The sequence below is a fragment of the Columba livia genome, assembly GCF_036013475.1.
Source record: "Columba livia isolate bColLiv1 breed racing homer chromosome W unlocalized genomic scaffold, bColLiv1.pat.W.v2 SUPER_W_unloc_5, whole genome shotgun sequence".
In the NCBI taxonomy this organism is placed as follows: Eukaryota; Metazoa; Chordata; class Aves; order Columbiformes; family Columbidae; genus Columba; species Columba livia.
This window is the reverse complement of record NW_027043000.1, coordinates 1,552,945-1,569,145: the sequence shown is the minus strand read 5'-3', so window position 1 is coordinate 1,569,145 and position 16,201 is coordinate 1,552,945. Positions and strand designations below refer to the sequence as shown.

The 16,201-nt window shown below is 36.0% G+C and overlaps 1 protein-coding gene across 5 annotated transcripts in view; it reads right to left on the bottom strand.

Moving 5' to 3' along the window:
- LOC135577516 (uncharacterized) overlaps positions 1–16,201 on the bottom strand; it is a 51,949-nt gene that overhangs the window by 33,924 nt on the left and 1,824 nt on the right. For all 5 annotated transcript variants that reach the window (XM_065047650.1, XM_065047651.1, XM_065047653.1 and 2 more), the window contains exons 3-12: positions 14,625–14,689; positions 13,395–13,422; positions 12,014–12,069; positions 11,052–11,091; positions 8,284–8,345; positions 7,008–7,100; positions 6,178–6,259; positions 2,931–2,992; positions 1,666–1,758; positions 840–921 (exon numbers count right to left, since the gene is read on the bottom strand). In XM_065047650.1, coding sequence (XP_064903722.1) covers positions 840–921; positions 1,666–1,758; positions 2,931–2,992; positions 6,178–6,259; positions 7,008–7,100; positions 8,284–8,345; positions 11,052–11,091; positions 12,014–12,069; positions 13,395–13,422; positions 14,625–14,689 — 663 coding nt within the window. The remainder of the gene's footprint in view (positions 1–839; positions 922–1,665; positions 1,759–2,930; positions 2,993–6,177; positions 6,260–7,007; positions 7,101–8,283; positions 8,346–11,051; positions 11,092–12,013; positions 12,070–13,394; positions 13,423–14,624; positions 14,690–16,201) is intronic.

The window sequence follows — 16,201 nt, the reverse complement described above, 5'->3', positions numbered from 1 at the left end:
ATGACTTAGAAACAAGCCTTACTGTAATAGCATATTTCATTAAGCTTTTTTGCCAGGCTAAATGGATTATTAACATACAATCTATTAGGAAGAAAAAAAATAAAAGGTTTTTCCTAACCATATTGATTTCACAGACTACAGAAGACAGAAAAAAAAGAGATGTGTTGGAGCCCCTCCCCCCATCTTAAAATAGCTTGATAGATAGATAGACAGAGATCTAAAATGTTTTCATTGTAGAGGAAGACTGCTTTGCTCTTCGTGATTTCTGATCAGAAGGAACAGCCTTATCCAACAGGTTTTGTTACTCTATTTTTATATTACTTTAAAGCATTGTAGTTGGCTAGTACCAGCGCAGCTTTGCTTGCCATAAAGCATGATTAACATAATGCTTTTTGTAGTTGTTAGGCTTGAAGTATTTACACCAAACTTCTATTTTAGGTTTGCATCAAGTCTGGAGAACTTCTGAAAAAAGGAAGTTTACTAGTAAAGTACCACTTTGAGTACCAGTTACCAGCCAACCCAAAGCCATTCATGACATTCCAGAAACAAAAAACTACGCTTTCATTTAATGGAGCATAATGCTTCTGAATTTTGTAACTATGCATTTTCTTTTTTCCTGGGGCTATTTAAGAAAAGCTGCTTTTATGTATACAAGTTATTTATTTTCTATTTTTTCAAACACATTTTGCCATAAGCAAAATCATGTCTGTCTTCTCTTCAAGAATCCAGTCCGTTGAACTTTACTGTTGGATAAACAGTGCCTCTGTGTTTTCAATACATTAAATATTTCTAATAAATTTTAATAGAAACATGTTTTGTAACTAAAATATTTGACCAACCTCCAAAAGATTTAGCTGTACCAATCAGTTCTTGCACTGGTGAAGCTAAATGCAGACCTTTGGACGAACCTTGACATTCTCTCTGAAAAACAAACAGAAGACACAATCTAATATCCTCAATTTTTTGCACATTAGAAGTAACAACCAAACCTTATGTGTGACTTCTCCTACTCTCTCCTTACTATAATAGGTCCTGTATAGTTATGGTCCTAAGGGCCTTCGTAAGTTTCAGACAAGGAAGAAAATGTCTAGTCAGACTTCAGTAACAATTTTTAAGAGTTAGCAGTTTAATCTTGGAAAGGCTATTTATTTTTGCAACTTCTACGTTATGTGTCATAGTTTAATCCCTTTCCCAAATATGAGAATCCATACATGGAGATATATACATATATGTATATATACACCTGGATAATTTATACATCCCTGGCAACTTGAGTAGGAAACAGAAGCCATACCATGTAACAGAATCCTTCGTGCCCCTAACCTCCCTTATCCCCAAACCCAAAATAAAGCTAAAACTCTCTTTTTCTCTACAACCTTCAAATTTAGGCTTTTCAGAAAACTTACTGAAGTGAGGATCAACTCACACCTCAGGGTTCAAAGAACAAAGTAGAAAAAAAAGAAAAAAAATGGATATAGTCTGCACTGTTTCTTACAAGTCATTGCTGTCAGAGACCTGAGATGCTGTGATATTTATGTAATTAGCAAGCAAGAGAGGAACAATGATAGAACAGCAGAGAAGTTGTATTAGAATTCATGGTGCTGCACAGTTAGAGAGCTCTTTATTCTACTTAGCTAATAACTTAGAACAGGTGAAATATGTTACCATAATCCATCCAGGAATTTTTCTAACATTGTCTTGAACTATCACATCCACTTTTACTTTCTCTTGTATTTTCCCATCACGTACATACACATTCTTAGTGGGGGAGGAGAAAAAACAAAAAAGTTAAATTCAAAACACAGAAGATCCTGACACTGACAAACCCAAACAACATTACTTAGATTTGTTTCAAACTACTGTTACTCAGATGAGGATACCCAACCTGCATGAACTTATTTTTAATGAAGACATTTTATGCTAAAAATAGCCCAAGAGGGAACCGTATGTGAAGACAAATTAAAAAAAAAAAGAGATAAATAGCTAGTTTCTTGATGCAGCAAAAAGCACACATTGCCTCAGAAGACCTACTGATAAATACAAACCCCCAAAACCCCAAACAACAAAGAAAAAAAAAAGAGTCCTAGTGTTAGGTTACAAATCACTGGTAATTACAGCTGCAAATCTTTCTGTATATATTATTAATATTCCCTGAGTTCATATACAAATTAAGGCCTACTCTGTAATTCACCTCTATGTAAAATCTAAAAGCATTTGGTGATAAACGGCAAATGTTTTCCATTAGTGAAACTCTTGCTTTCTGAAGTGGTTTGTATTAGTTGTTGTCAGGGACATGACAATGCCTAGCACTATGCTGAACAAGCAAGGACAGTAAATTCAGTTTTCGTAATTGGTATTTGAGCAAGCAGAACACAGGATTAGTATGGCTGCAAACACACAATGTGTGTTGTACTTCTCCGCATCAGTGTAACTACTCTGGGTAGCCCATAGTCTAGTTTGGGAAACAACAGCAGGATATTCCAGTCTGCTTTTGTTATGGTAGCCATTATCTCAGATTTATTTATTTATTTTTTTAAACAGGTAACATGGTGTTTTGTTTTATGTTAGGCTCTCAGGTGAATGACCATATTTTTATAAGTTTTCTCATTTTGTGATTCATGTGGTTATTCTTTTTCCATACCTATCGTAGCCTTTCTCAGAGTTGCCTGTTCTATGCAATACATTGTATTGCTTTCTCTGGTATACTAATAATACCAAGACAAAATATTACTTCATATTGGCCTTCATGACATTATTTATTGAACCTCTCTCTTGTTATACTTGCTGAAAATACGCATTAATATGCAGGCTACATGGAGTCTTCTGCTGACTGCATCAACACCACAGGCATATGTAAGCTATTCAAATAATTCAATCACGTCTATTGAACATAAAATTATTCCGTTGCGTTAGACATCAGAAATTTTTACCTGTAAGTGAATGTCTTGAAATTTTCTTCTTACTGAAACTGTATCGGTATCACTTTCTTCACCTACAATTTGAAAATAAATACTAAATGAAACCTAGTTGAACTCAAAACCAAACCAGAAATGTTTTTAAACACACCCTGTATGACTCATTTGCTAACAGGTTTCATTTTAGAAAACTCTTTTCTACACTAAAACTGTTTATCTGTATTACCTTTCCATTTCAAGTCAAATTTAAAAGCATGGCTTATAGAGTCCTAAGTGGCATGAGTGGAACAAAGAGTGGAGATAACTTGTTTGCAACCAGTTCTTCAAGATTTACGCTAACAATTTCAGATGGGAAATATTTTCTAAGTACTGAACGGCAAGATTCACTATTAATTAAGGTATCATTCCCACTTATTTCCTACTACATTCCTAAATTTCCCAACAAAGACAGTGAGGACCTTCTACTATGCTTCCTTTTCCTAGTTGCTTCTCGTCAAGACTGCCTTAGAACTGCCAAGGCAAGAAATAAGACAGACTTAATAATATTAAAAAGCAAGTCCAAATCTTCCAACTTAGTTTTTAGGTATTCTATGTGGTATGTTTGTGAATGAAACACAATAAAGCATTTCTTTGCTAGGTGTATCAGGCCTTCCAATTCATCACTAGCTAAAGCCTTAGTCTTTCATGACCAGAAAACATGTAGCTGCATTCTAAGTTCTCATTTCTGAAATTCCCTGGCTGTTATATCGTTGTCCCATGATCGTGTTCATCACAGGGAGGGAAAGGGGAAAGGAGAATACCCCTGAAAATGGAAAAAAAGAGTGAAAGATCTGGTTATGATACCTACGACATCACTGCCTCTTGACACTATCCCTAAATTATTAAAAAGCGAATGAAAATATATTCCAACTTATCCCATCTTCCATTTTTGTCCCCTGTCACTGCAGTCGTCACCTAAAGCTTTGTGGACACCTGCTGCCATAGAGCTAAAATAAAGACACATATGAAAGAAACTGTATCTTTGTGGGAAACAACACAATTTCACATCATCTGGTGAAAATGTTGAGCAAACGGAGGGTCGTCTTTGACAGTTTACCTGACCCCAGCAGAATTGTTTTATTAGAACTGAAACCCATACTTGTCAGATTATCAAAGTTTCTTCCCACATGACTAAAAGAAAAAAAAGTTATCACTTTATCCACAGGAAAACAGTTACCAAGCATCAATAGTGGAGGAAGCAGTGAAAATGTTAATGTTATCATCTGGAAAAGTTTCAGCCTCCAATTGCTGCTCTAACAGCTAATACTCGCTTTCTGCCATTCAGTATTCTTTATCCAGTAGAACTGGGCACAAATCTGGCACACTGCTCCCTAAACGGTCAGAAATTACTAGACTGCTATAGAAATGAGAGGTTCTTGTATAAAGGTAACTCAAGTGTCCAAGAATGGTTGACTCCATCATGTCAATTACAAGTTCTTAGAAATAGGTTGTATCATACAACAAGTTGATCTGCATACAAACTGAATATCCTTCTAGGTGTGAAACATCACAAAAGTGTAATTTTAAATATGTTTTCAATGTATTGTCAATCATACTTCAAATCACTAGAACGTTATTAGCAGAGGATCACGGCACGGCACAAAACAGAAAAAAAAAATCAAGTATCTGCTCCAGGGATCCCTGAAGTGTTTTTAAGGGCCAAACGGGAAATTCAGGAACACCTTTGTTGCTCAAGTGCAGGAGAGAGAGGAAAAATGAACACTTCCACCTTTCTCTCTGAAAAATTCGATTTCATTTGTATCAATGTAAGAATAAGGTACCACACCAGACAAATTATTAATGGACCTCTTGTCATCACGAAGTTCTCTATTCTCATTTCCAAAAGTTTGATTCTGGATGTCTTCATGTCTACTGCTGCATATGCTAGGCTGTGCTCGCTTCAGTTTAGGAGGTCTGAACCCTCTTATTTTGACTAAGGTGACATTGAGCTTTGGTCTTCCAGAAGGGTGTCTTCTGTGCCTTAATTGTCCAAACATGTATTTTGACTCTTTTCTCCAAGTCTGCTTTGTCATGAGCCTTGTAAGTAACTCTAACATCCCTGGATACAAGTCTGCAAGAGTTACATTGCTCCAGGAGCATCCCTCATCTGCAGACTGGTATTCTTCCAAGATACTATCACACCAAGTTTTATTCAGTTCTGGGGAAGTCTGATGCCTGGGTATGGTGATTGTCTTTGTTGATATGGGAACATCAGAAAATCCTAACTGTGGAGGTCTGGATGAAGAACATTCATTTGACAATTCTACTTTCCTTCTGCAAACAGCAGCTTGGTTGCCTATTAAAAAACCCCAACCAAATTAATGACAAAACAAAACAAGAAGAAAAAAAGCCCCAAATCTACTAGGGCAATTCCACTAATGTATATGACTTAGAAACAAGCCTTACTGTAATAGCATATTTCATTAAGCTTTTTTGCCAGGCTAAATGGATTATTAACATACAATCTATTAGGAAGAAAAAAAATAAAAGGTTTTTCCTAACCATATTGATTTCACAGACTACAGAAGACAGAAAAAAAAGAGATGTGTTGGAGCCCCTCCCCCCATCTTAAAATAGCTTGATAGATAGATAGACAGAGATCTAAAATGTTTTCATTGTAGAGGAAGACTGCTTTGCTCTTCGTGATTTCTGATCAGAAGGAACAGCCTTATCCAACAGGTTTTGTTACTCTATTTTTATATTACTTTAAAGCATTGTAGTTGGCTAGTACCAGCGCAGCTTTGCTTGCCATAAAGCATGATTAACATAATGCTTTTTGTAGTTGTTAGGCTTGAAGTATTTACACCAAACTTCTATTTTAGGTTTGCATCAAGTCTGGAGAACTTCTGAAAAAAGGAAGTTTACTAGTAAAGTACCACTTTGAGTACCAGTTACCAGCCAACCCAAAGCCATTCATGACATTCCAGAAACAAAAAACTACGCTTTCATTTAATGGAGCATAATGCTTCTGAATTTTGTAACTATGCATTTTCTTTTTTCCTGGGGCTATTTAAGAAAAGCTGCTTTTATGTATACAAGTTATTTATTTTCTATTTTTTCAAACACATTTTGCCATAAGCAAAATCATGTCTGTCTTCTCTTCAAGAATCCAGTCCGTTGAACTTTACTGTTGGATAAACAGTGCCTCTGTGTTTTCAATACATTAAATATTTCTAATAAATTTTAATAGAAACATGTTTTGTAACTAAAATATTTGACCAACCTCCAAAAGATTTAGCTGTACCAATCAGTTCTTGCACTGGTGAAGCTAAATGCAGACCTTTGGACGAACCTTGACATTCTCTCTGAAAAACAAACAGAAGACACAATCTAATATCCTCAATTTTTTGCACATTAGAAGTAACAACCAAACCTTATGTGTGACTTCTCCTACTCTCTCCTTACTATAATAGGTCCTGTATAGTTATGGTCCTAAGGGCCTTCGTAAGTTTCAGACAAGGAAGAAAATGTCTAGTCAGACTTCAGTAACAATTTTTAAGAGTTAGCAGTTTAATCTTGGAAAGGCTATTTATTTTTGCAACTTCTACGTTATGTGTCATAGTTTAATCCCTTTCCCAAATATGAGAATCCATACATGGAGATATATACATATATGTATATATACACCTGGATAATTTATACATCCCTGGCAACTTGAGTAGGAAACAGAAGCCATACCATGTAACAGAATCCTTCGTGCCCCTAACCTCCCTTATCCCCAAACCCAAAATAAAGCTAAAACTCTCTTTTTCTCTACAACCTTCAAATTTAGGCTTTTCAGAAAACTTACTGAAGTGAGGATCAACTCACACCTCAGGGTTCAAAGAACAAAGTAGAAAAAAAAGAAAAAAAATGGATATAGTCTGCACTGTTTCTTACAAGTCATTGCTGTCAGAGACCTGAGATGCTGTGATATTTATGTAATTAGCAAGCAAGAGAGGAACAATGATAGAACAGCAGAGAAGTTGTATTAGAATTCATGGTGCTGCACAGTTAGAGAGCTCTTACTTTATTCTACTTAGCTAATAACTTAGAACAGGTGAAATATGTTACCATAATCCATCCAGGAATTTTTCTAACATTGTCTTGAACTATCACATCCACTTTTACTTTCTCTTGTATTTTCCCATCACGTACATACACATTCTTAGTGGGGGAGGAGAAAAAACAAAAAAGTTAAATTCAAAACACAGAAGATCCTGACACTGACAAACCCAAACAACATTACTTAGATTTGTTTCAAACTACTGTTATTCAGATGAGGATACCCAACCTGCATGAACTTATTTTTAATGAAGACATTTTATGCTAAAAATAGCCCAAGAGGGAACCGTATGTGAAGACAATTTAAAAAAAAAAGAGATAAATAGCTAGTTTCTTGATGCAGCAAAAAGCACACATTGCCTCAGAAGACCTACTGATAAATACAAACCCCCAAAACCCCAAACAACAAAGAAAAAAAAAAAAAAAAAAAAAAGAGTCCTAGTGTTAGGTTACAAATCACTGGTAATTACAGCTGCAAATCTTTCTGTATATATTATTAATATTCCCTGAGTTCATATACAAATTAAGGCCTACTCTGTAATTCACCTCTATGTAAAATCTAAAAGCATTTGGTGATAAACGGCAAATGTTTTCCATTAGTGAAACTCTTGCTTTCTGAAGTGGTTTGTATTAGTTGTTGTCAGGGACATGACAATGCCTAGCACTATGCTGAACAAGCAAGGACAGTAAATTCAGTTTTCGTAATTGGTATTTGAGCAAGCAGAACACAGGATTAGTATGGCTGCACACACACAATGTGTGTTGTACTTTTCCGCATCAGTGTAACTACTCTGGGTAGCCCATAGTCTAGTTTGGGAAACAACAGCAGGATATTCCAGTCTGCTTTTGTTATGGTAGCCATTATCTCAGATTTATTTATTTATTTTTTTAAACAGGTAACATGGTGTTTTGTTTTATGTTAGGCTCTCAGGTGAATGACCATATTTTTATAAGTTTTCTCATTTTGTGATTCATGTGGTTATTCTTTTTCCATACCTATCGTAGCCTTTCTCAGAGTTGCCTGTTCTATGCAATACATTGTATTGCTTTCTCTGGTATATTAATAATACCAAGACAAAATATTACTTCATATTGGCCTTCATGACATTATTTATTGAACCTCTCTCTTGTTATACTTGCTGAAAATACGCATTAATATGCAGGCTACATGGAGTCTTCTGCTGACTGCATCAACACCACAGGCATATGTAAGCTATTCAAATAATTCAATCACGTCTATTGAACATAAAATTATTCCGTTGCGTTAGACATCAGAAATTTTTACCTGTAAGTGAATGTCTTGAAATTTTCTTCTTACTGAAACTGTATCGGTATCACTTTCTTCACCTACAATTTGAAAATAAATACTACATAAAACCTAGTTGAACTCAAAACCAAACCAGAAATGTTTTTAAACACACCCTGTATGACTCATTTGCTAACAGGTTTCATTTTAGAAAACTCTTTTCTACACTAAAACTGTTTATCTGTATTACCTTTCCATTTCAAGTCAAATTTAAAAGCATGGCTTATAGAGTCCTAAGTGGCATGAGTGGAACAAAGAGTGGAGATAACTTGTTTGCAACCAGTTCTTCAAGATTTACGCTAACAATTTCAGATGGGAAATATTTTCTAAGTACTGAACGGCAAGATTCACTATTAATTAAGGTATCATTCCCACTTATTTCCTACTACATTCCTAAATTTCCCAACAAAGACAGTGAGGACCTTCTACTATGCTTCCTTTTCCTAGTTGCTTCTCGTCAAGACTGCCTTAGAACTGCCAAGGCAAGAAATAAGACAGACTTAATAATATTAAAAAGCAAGTCCAAATCTTCCAACTTAGTTTTTAGGTATTCTATGTGGTATGTTTGTGAATGAAACACAATAAAGCATTTCTTTGCTAGGTGTATCAGGCCTTCCAATTCATCACTAGCTAAAGCCTTAGTCTTTCATGACCAGAAAACATGTAGCTGCATTCTAAGTTCTCATTTCTGAAATTCCCTGGCTGTTATATCGTTGTCCCATGATCGTGTTCATCACAGGGAGGGAAAGGGGAAAGGAGAATACCCCTGAAAATGGAAAAAAAGAGTGAAAGATCTGGTTATGATACCTACGACATCACTGCCTCTTGACACTATCCCTAAATTATTAAAAAGCGAATGAAAATATATTCCAACTTATCCCATCTTCCATTTTTGTCCCCTGTCACTGCAGTCGTCACCTAAAGCTTTGTGGACACCTGCTGCCATAGAGCTAAAATAAAGACACATATGAAAGAAACTGTATCTTTGTGGGAAACAACACAATTTCACATCATCTGGTGAAAATGTTGAGCAAACGGAGGGTCGTCTTTGACAGTTTACCTGACCCCAGCAGAATTGTTTTATTAGAACTGAAACCCATACTTGTCAGATTATCAAAGTTTCTTCCCACATGACTAAAAGAAAAAAAAGTTATCACTTTATCCACAGGAAAACAGTTACCAAGCATCAATAGTGGAGGAAGCAGTGAAAATGTTAATGTTATCATCTGGAAAAGTTTCAGCCTCCAATTGCTGCTCTAACAGCTGATACTCGCTTTCTGCCATTCAGTATTCTTTATCCAGTAGAACTGGGCACAAATCTGGCACACAAATCTGGAAATTCAGGAACACCTTTGTTGCTCAAGTGCAGGAGAGAGAGGAAAAATGAAAACTTCCACCTTTCTCTCTGAAAAATTTGACCAATAATACAGGAAGTTATTTCACTGGAAATGCACTCAATACAATGTTATCTAAAAGAGATATCACTACCTAAAAGAGATATCTTACAGAAGAGTTGAACATATTAGTAGGGAGGTAACTGTAATTATTAACTTTTGACTTTGATACAATCTTCTGAACTTAAATACACAACGCAGATTGAACTTTCCCCTTTCTCTCCAAATTAATTATTCTGTGATACTACCCTAATAGATACAGGGAATTGTTCAGATATCACTATAATTTGCTGTGCTACTTCCTGTGAAACCAAAGGAGGTAGACCTAATAATTTTCCCAATTAAGGGAAGACCAATACTTTCATGTACAGGTGAGAGCTGTTTGGTTTATTTGTACCTGCTGTTGATAGGCTTTGCATACTTTCAGAACAAAAGTACTGTATAAAACCTGGAAGAAACACTGCCTTCGCTAAAAAGTGTCTCTGAATCAATACTAAAGATGGAAAAAACCTGCTAAAACTAAAATTTTAGCTAAAGCAGCTAGAAATACTCTTTTTTCTTAAGAGTTGGCATGTCCTGTTGCTAACCTTTTGTATATTAAAAAAACCCAAACACACAAAAAAAGAAACCAAACCAAACTCCACAAACCCCCAAACCAGAACACCTAGGTGAATTCCATTTTTAAGTGAGGAATCCAATCCAGCATCTCTAAGAAGCTACTACATTTGGAGATAGCTGGGACTCACCAAGGCTGCTATAAATCCTCTCCAGTCTCTTCATAGAACATTTACAAGAGGAGGAGGAGGAGGAGGAGTGGATAATCATATTATCGCACACTGCTATGAAGCTACCAGAGTCTGAACTGCATCACTCATTTATCCCATGAGTGCAAAAGACACAAAGGACACTTAAAGAAGCTAAGCTACAGACGCCTCTGAAATTCGTTTCCTGTATTTCACTACACGGGTTGAGAAAACACAAGGTTACATTTTCTAACTTTGCAGAAATTATTTTATCATTCAAATACATATTTGAAATTACACTCTCAAATGACAGGAGGACAAATTTCAGATGATTGCTATTTTCTGTTTTCCCTCAAGAAGGAAGCAATCATCTGCCTTGGTGACAGCTATGCGTGTGAAGTACCTAATATATACCAGAGTATTTAAACACCAGCTAACCATATTTTACTGCAGCTGCTTTGTTCATCATTACATGCTGGTAACTGCCTAGCCATAGTTAAATTTATGCAAAATAGCAAGTTTTCATATGCACAAGAATAAAAAGATCATGAGTAATACAAGTTTCAAAAAGCAAAAAAAAAATATCTAAAAAGTAAATGAAAACACCCACCTGTATCAGATGTATTCACACAAGAGGTCTCAGGAGATTCCTTAAAAGAACATTAAAGGAATTTTAAGACCTGGTAGCATAAGCTATATTAACCAGTCTGTTGTATTCAGCACTGCTGAGGCCCCACCTTGAATACTGTGCTCAGTTTTGGGCCCCTCACTACGAGAAAAACATTGAGGTGCTGGAGAGAGTGCAGAGGAGGGTGACAAAGCTGGCGAGGGGTCTGGAGCACAAGTCTGATGAGGAGCGGCTGAGGGAACTGGGGCTGTTTAGCCTGGAGAAAAGGAGGCTGAGGGGAGACCTTATCGCTCTCTACAACCCTGAAAGGAGGCTGTTGCATGGAGTGTGTTGGTCTCTTCTCCCAGGTAACAAGTGATAGGACAAGAGGAAATGGCCTCAAGTTGTCCCAGGGGAGGTTTAGGTTGGATATTAGGAAAAAATTCTTCACAGAAAGGGTTGTCAGGCTGCCCAGGGAAGTGGTGGAGTCACCATTCCCGGAAGCATTCAAAAGATGTGTAGATGAACTTCTTAAGGACATGGTTTAGTGACAGAGTTAGGTTAATGGTTGGACACAATGATCTTGAGGGTCTTTTCCAACCAAAATGATTCTATGATTCTGCACACCTAGCAAGTAAAAACACATGTTTCCTAAAATAATGCAACTACATGCGGGGAACTACAAAACAATTGTTTAATAAGGTATCTAAAAATTTGAAGAGCTGCAGTAGAACTGCAGCAAAATACTTTAAGACCTCATTTTTATTTTATTTTTTTTTTTTTTTTTTTCAGAAGTTCTTACTTAAGGAGAACAAAGTGATTCAATTTAGCAATGAGCAGGCCTTTAAAAATCTGTAGGTATAGTACAGGATCACCTGTTCATGATTATTTTCTCAACTTTTGAGTACATAAATACTTTTTCCTGAAGAGGCTTTGTAACAGTAGACGGAATGTGGTGCCCATACCTGATGTCCCGTTGAATGTCCATCCTCAAAATCACTGTTATCTTGCTTTGACATTTCTTAGCATGCACAGGAGGAACAAAATAATTCTATTTCAATTTGATAAGACACAGACCAATATTATACCCGAACTCATTAATTGATCATTTGTATATACTCTTACTTGGAAAAATATTTAACATTGACATTTTGCAAATGGAGAACTTACATAGGACTGATACAAAGAGCAGATAAGTGACAGAACAATGTTCTAGTCAAATACAGCATGATTGAATGCATGTGACTTAAATAATAAAAATAGTACATGTGCTAAGCAGCTATGTTTACCCTACTCAAGACTGTCACTAAACAAAGGGTTCACTGCTGGATGCTTACTTTACGACTTTTACCACAGATTGTAACCAGTCATTTTTTGTAGTTTTCAGACCCTTCGGCATATATTTTCTAAAAGCTGGAGGCAAAGGCCTGGACCACCTGAATCTTTTTATATCAGACCCTTCCCAGCTCAACGTTTTAATTATACGCTGATTCAAAGTATACCTGAAGCCTGTGTGGAAAACCTTTTTGGTAGGATTATAGAGAGACAGAGACACTAGATTGTGTTTTGTCCTCAGATGTTCAGCTAAGGGTTTCTTAGATGAATGTCATGAAATAAGCAACAGCAAAGAAAAAAAAAGACTGCAAAGCCTTAAGAAAATAAAGCCCAACATATCTGTGCTGTACTACACATCAGCTTTCCCCCCCAATCATTTATTCCAGTAAAAACTTGTATTTTATTGGAACATACAGGACCTTTTCAGAACAATGAGAAAATCTTCATATGGCATACATCACCCTAAGTAGTATCAGAATGACACTTAGCTGTGCAGTCTTGATTTGACTTTCATCGTGATACTTGGTCTCTAATGAACCTTTTCCTGCAGGCAGCCTGATTCATTCAGTATACAGAATAATCTGCTAAATTTTTGATAGTTCATCATGCAACTTAATGAGATTCTTTTAAGACTCATTTTTTGATATGCCTGCTTATCTAATTATTTCAAAAAGTTAGCAACTTCCAAATCTCTCCACCTGAACATCCATGTAACTTAGGGCTGGAATTTTTAGATTCAATGAACATCTGCCGAAACTGACATATACAACAACAAGCTATCTGTTTAATTGATCAGGTGAGATTATTTTAAACAACTTGTGATGGCAGCAATATCAATTATAATGTATTTACTGAAGCTTTTAATTACGAACATTATTGGCTTTGTGTGGTTCCCCCCACAAAAAACAGTGAGTATCCTAGAGAGTTTGGCATAAAACCAGGATGTCTTCTATTAAGTCAAGACTCTTTGGATAAGATAATCTATGGCACTTATTTTCTTAAACACTTTACCTGCATTCCTTTCACTTCCTCTGTTACACTGCAATTAGAAACAGGAAAAGAAGAAACATCAGAAGAATATTAGAATAGTAATTAATGGATGCCTTTGTTTACTTTGGTACATCTCACAACTAGGCACTTCCTAAATAATAATTCCGTTTCCATCAGGTTTCCCACGGCCTGATCAGAAAAGCCACAAATGCTATACATGTTAAAAGTTACCTGATCACTTACTTCTTGTCATACTATTGCTGTTAAAATCGCTACAACGATGTAAGCTTTAGCTACCTTGGCCCAGGCTAAGACAGATAATTCCTCTTACAGTCCTTAATGTATTTAGTCTGTAAAGTTGTGCAGCAAGGATTAGTAGAGGATGCACAAGGTATTACCCAGGAGTGGAAAAGGAAAGGGAAATACAGCCCCTTTACTCTCTCCATTAGCTACTCTCTTGTTTCCCAAGACTGAATTTTACCCCTTGTCCCCTCACTCTATGGGGTTCAAAACAGCTTCTGTGTTAACTACCAAGGCACACCACATAACTTAGCTTTTTAGGCAGATATTAGGAACGTAGCAACAAGGTGACTTTTGGCAGTTACGGCAGAAACACTGAGATTTAGAATAAATTCACTGTTGAGTTCTTACGAGGGAGTTCAGGAAATAGTAAAAGAAGTAACTGCTTGTTTAATGTAAGTACTCAGAATAAAAAAATACAGATCACACAACAGTAATGGCTTTAGTCTGGCAAAGACAGCAAGTGCTGAGACTGCAAAGATACTTTAATTACTGTAGCATTATTTTGCAGGAAAAAAAAAAACAAATCTAATGATGAAACCAGTAAAACCTCTGGAATTGAAGAGCTGATTACCTGAACCAAGATAAATTGATTCAATACAATTAACTGCAGTTAACAGTTAACTTCAATGACAATGTTCTGATGACATCCAAAAGTACACATTCCCATCAGGCAGGACGTAAAAAAAAAAAAACATATATATTTTTTCCAGGTTTACTAGTGGTGCTTAGCACTGGTAAATGGTCATCTATTTTAGTCTGTCTCATCTGACAGTCTTAACCAATTTATCCTAAACCCCTGTTTTAAGGCAGATGTTGAATTAATTGATTAATACCTCTTGCAAATATGATATGGCACAGCAAGATTTGAATTTATTCCTATAGATATTATATATGAAGGAAAAAGAAACATTACTACAAACTGCATAGTAGGACTACATTAATAGCTACCTCAACTACTTCCTCCTGCCATTTTCTAAGGTCCTCGGTTGACACATCCTCCCATGATTTTGGTCCTAGAAATAACAAGAGACATCAGTATAAACACAGCTTTTCTTATAGCACTATATATACCCAGTATCATTCTAACAAACATAAACATTTAGGAAGAAGATATTACATAGTAACAACACATTATCAAATCTGAACACCCTCCAAAAAAATTGTAGAATCAAAAACTCGCAGGTAAACAAGCCAAGAGAAAATTGTAATTCTAAGTTAATTGAGAAGTCAGGCAAAACTAAACAACTAAATAATCACATGCTAAGTCTAACAACACTAAGCTAAAATCCAAGGAGCATTACAGCCACACATGCCATGAAGAGGGGAAAAAAAAGCAAATTATTTTACGCTTATAATTTTATTGAATGCATGCTGACTACATGGTTTCTGACGTTAGTTAAAGCCATAGTTAAGGCTTGACAGGACTGAGATCCATATTAAATCCATACTGAATAGAGGTTAGTAAACCAAAAGTATAACCAGCCTTTACAAATCAATGGTTGTGAATTACAGTGCTGTATGCCACCCTCTCCTTCTCTTGATGGACAACGTATACAAAATGCTATGAAATGCAAGTTTCCCAGTCTATAAAAGCCTTTAAAAGGTAAATCATATTTGGTGAAATGACTAGATAAGGCTTGGTACTGTGGTAGTACATCACGTGTACGTGTGGTAAGTTCTGCTTTACAAGAATTGATAAAGTGACTTACGAAACATAATTATCACTTAAGTGATAATAAAAACTGGTATAACATTTCATTTCCCTGTAAAGCCACCAAGACGCTAAGTCATAAGTCCTACTAAAACCCCAAGCAAAGTGTTTTAGAACAACAGGGTTTTTTTCCCCAATAAACTCTCCATAAGCCTTGTCAACTCTATAACGGATCAACGTTTATAATGAAACACTGGAAAAATATGACATAGCACAATGTGGTACAGATTTATGCTAACCACTGAAACATTCAATGAAAAGTTAAAGAGACTATCCACCCAGTTCCCCCTGGCATTTGACATAAGAGAAACTTATCAGAGCAGCTTTCAGAATACTAAGCGGAAAGGAAATTACACAGTCCATTCATGTGTATCAACTTCCTGCCAATACCTCCATTCACAGAATCACAGAATATTAGGGATTGGAAAGAACCTCAAAAGATCATCTAGTCCAATCTCCCTGCCGGAGCAGGAACACCTAGATGAGGTTACACAGGAAGGTGTCATTCCTTTGTTTCCTCTCAGTCTTCTTCACTTTGATCCTTCTTCTTACAAGTCATCTAAATATTAACCATTGTTATCCTGAACTACGCTAATAACTCTTTTCTGTTGTCTAAAACAGAGCACGCAATAGACCAAAATGGTGCATATAAAGAAAATCTCCAGGTATTACATGCATGCCTCAAAGTTTACATATGTAAGGCCACACCAAAGTGTACAAAATTCAGCATCTTCTGCCATCAAATGTTATATAACTTCCACCAGTTGCATGCTTGACTAAGTATAAATACACAGCACGTAAATATCGAAGCTTT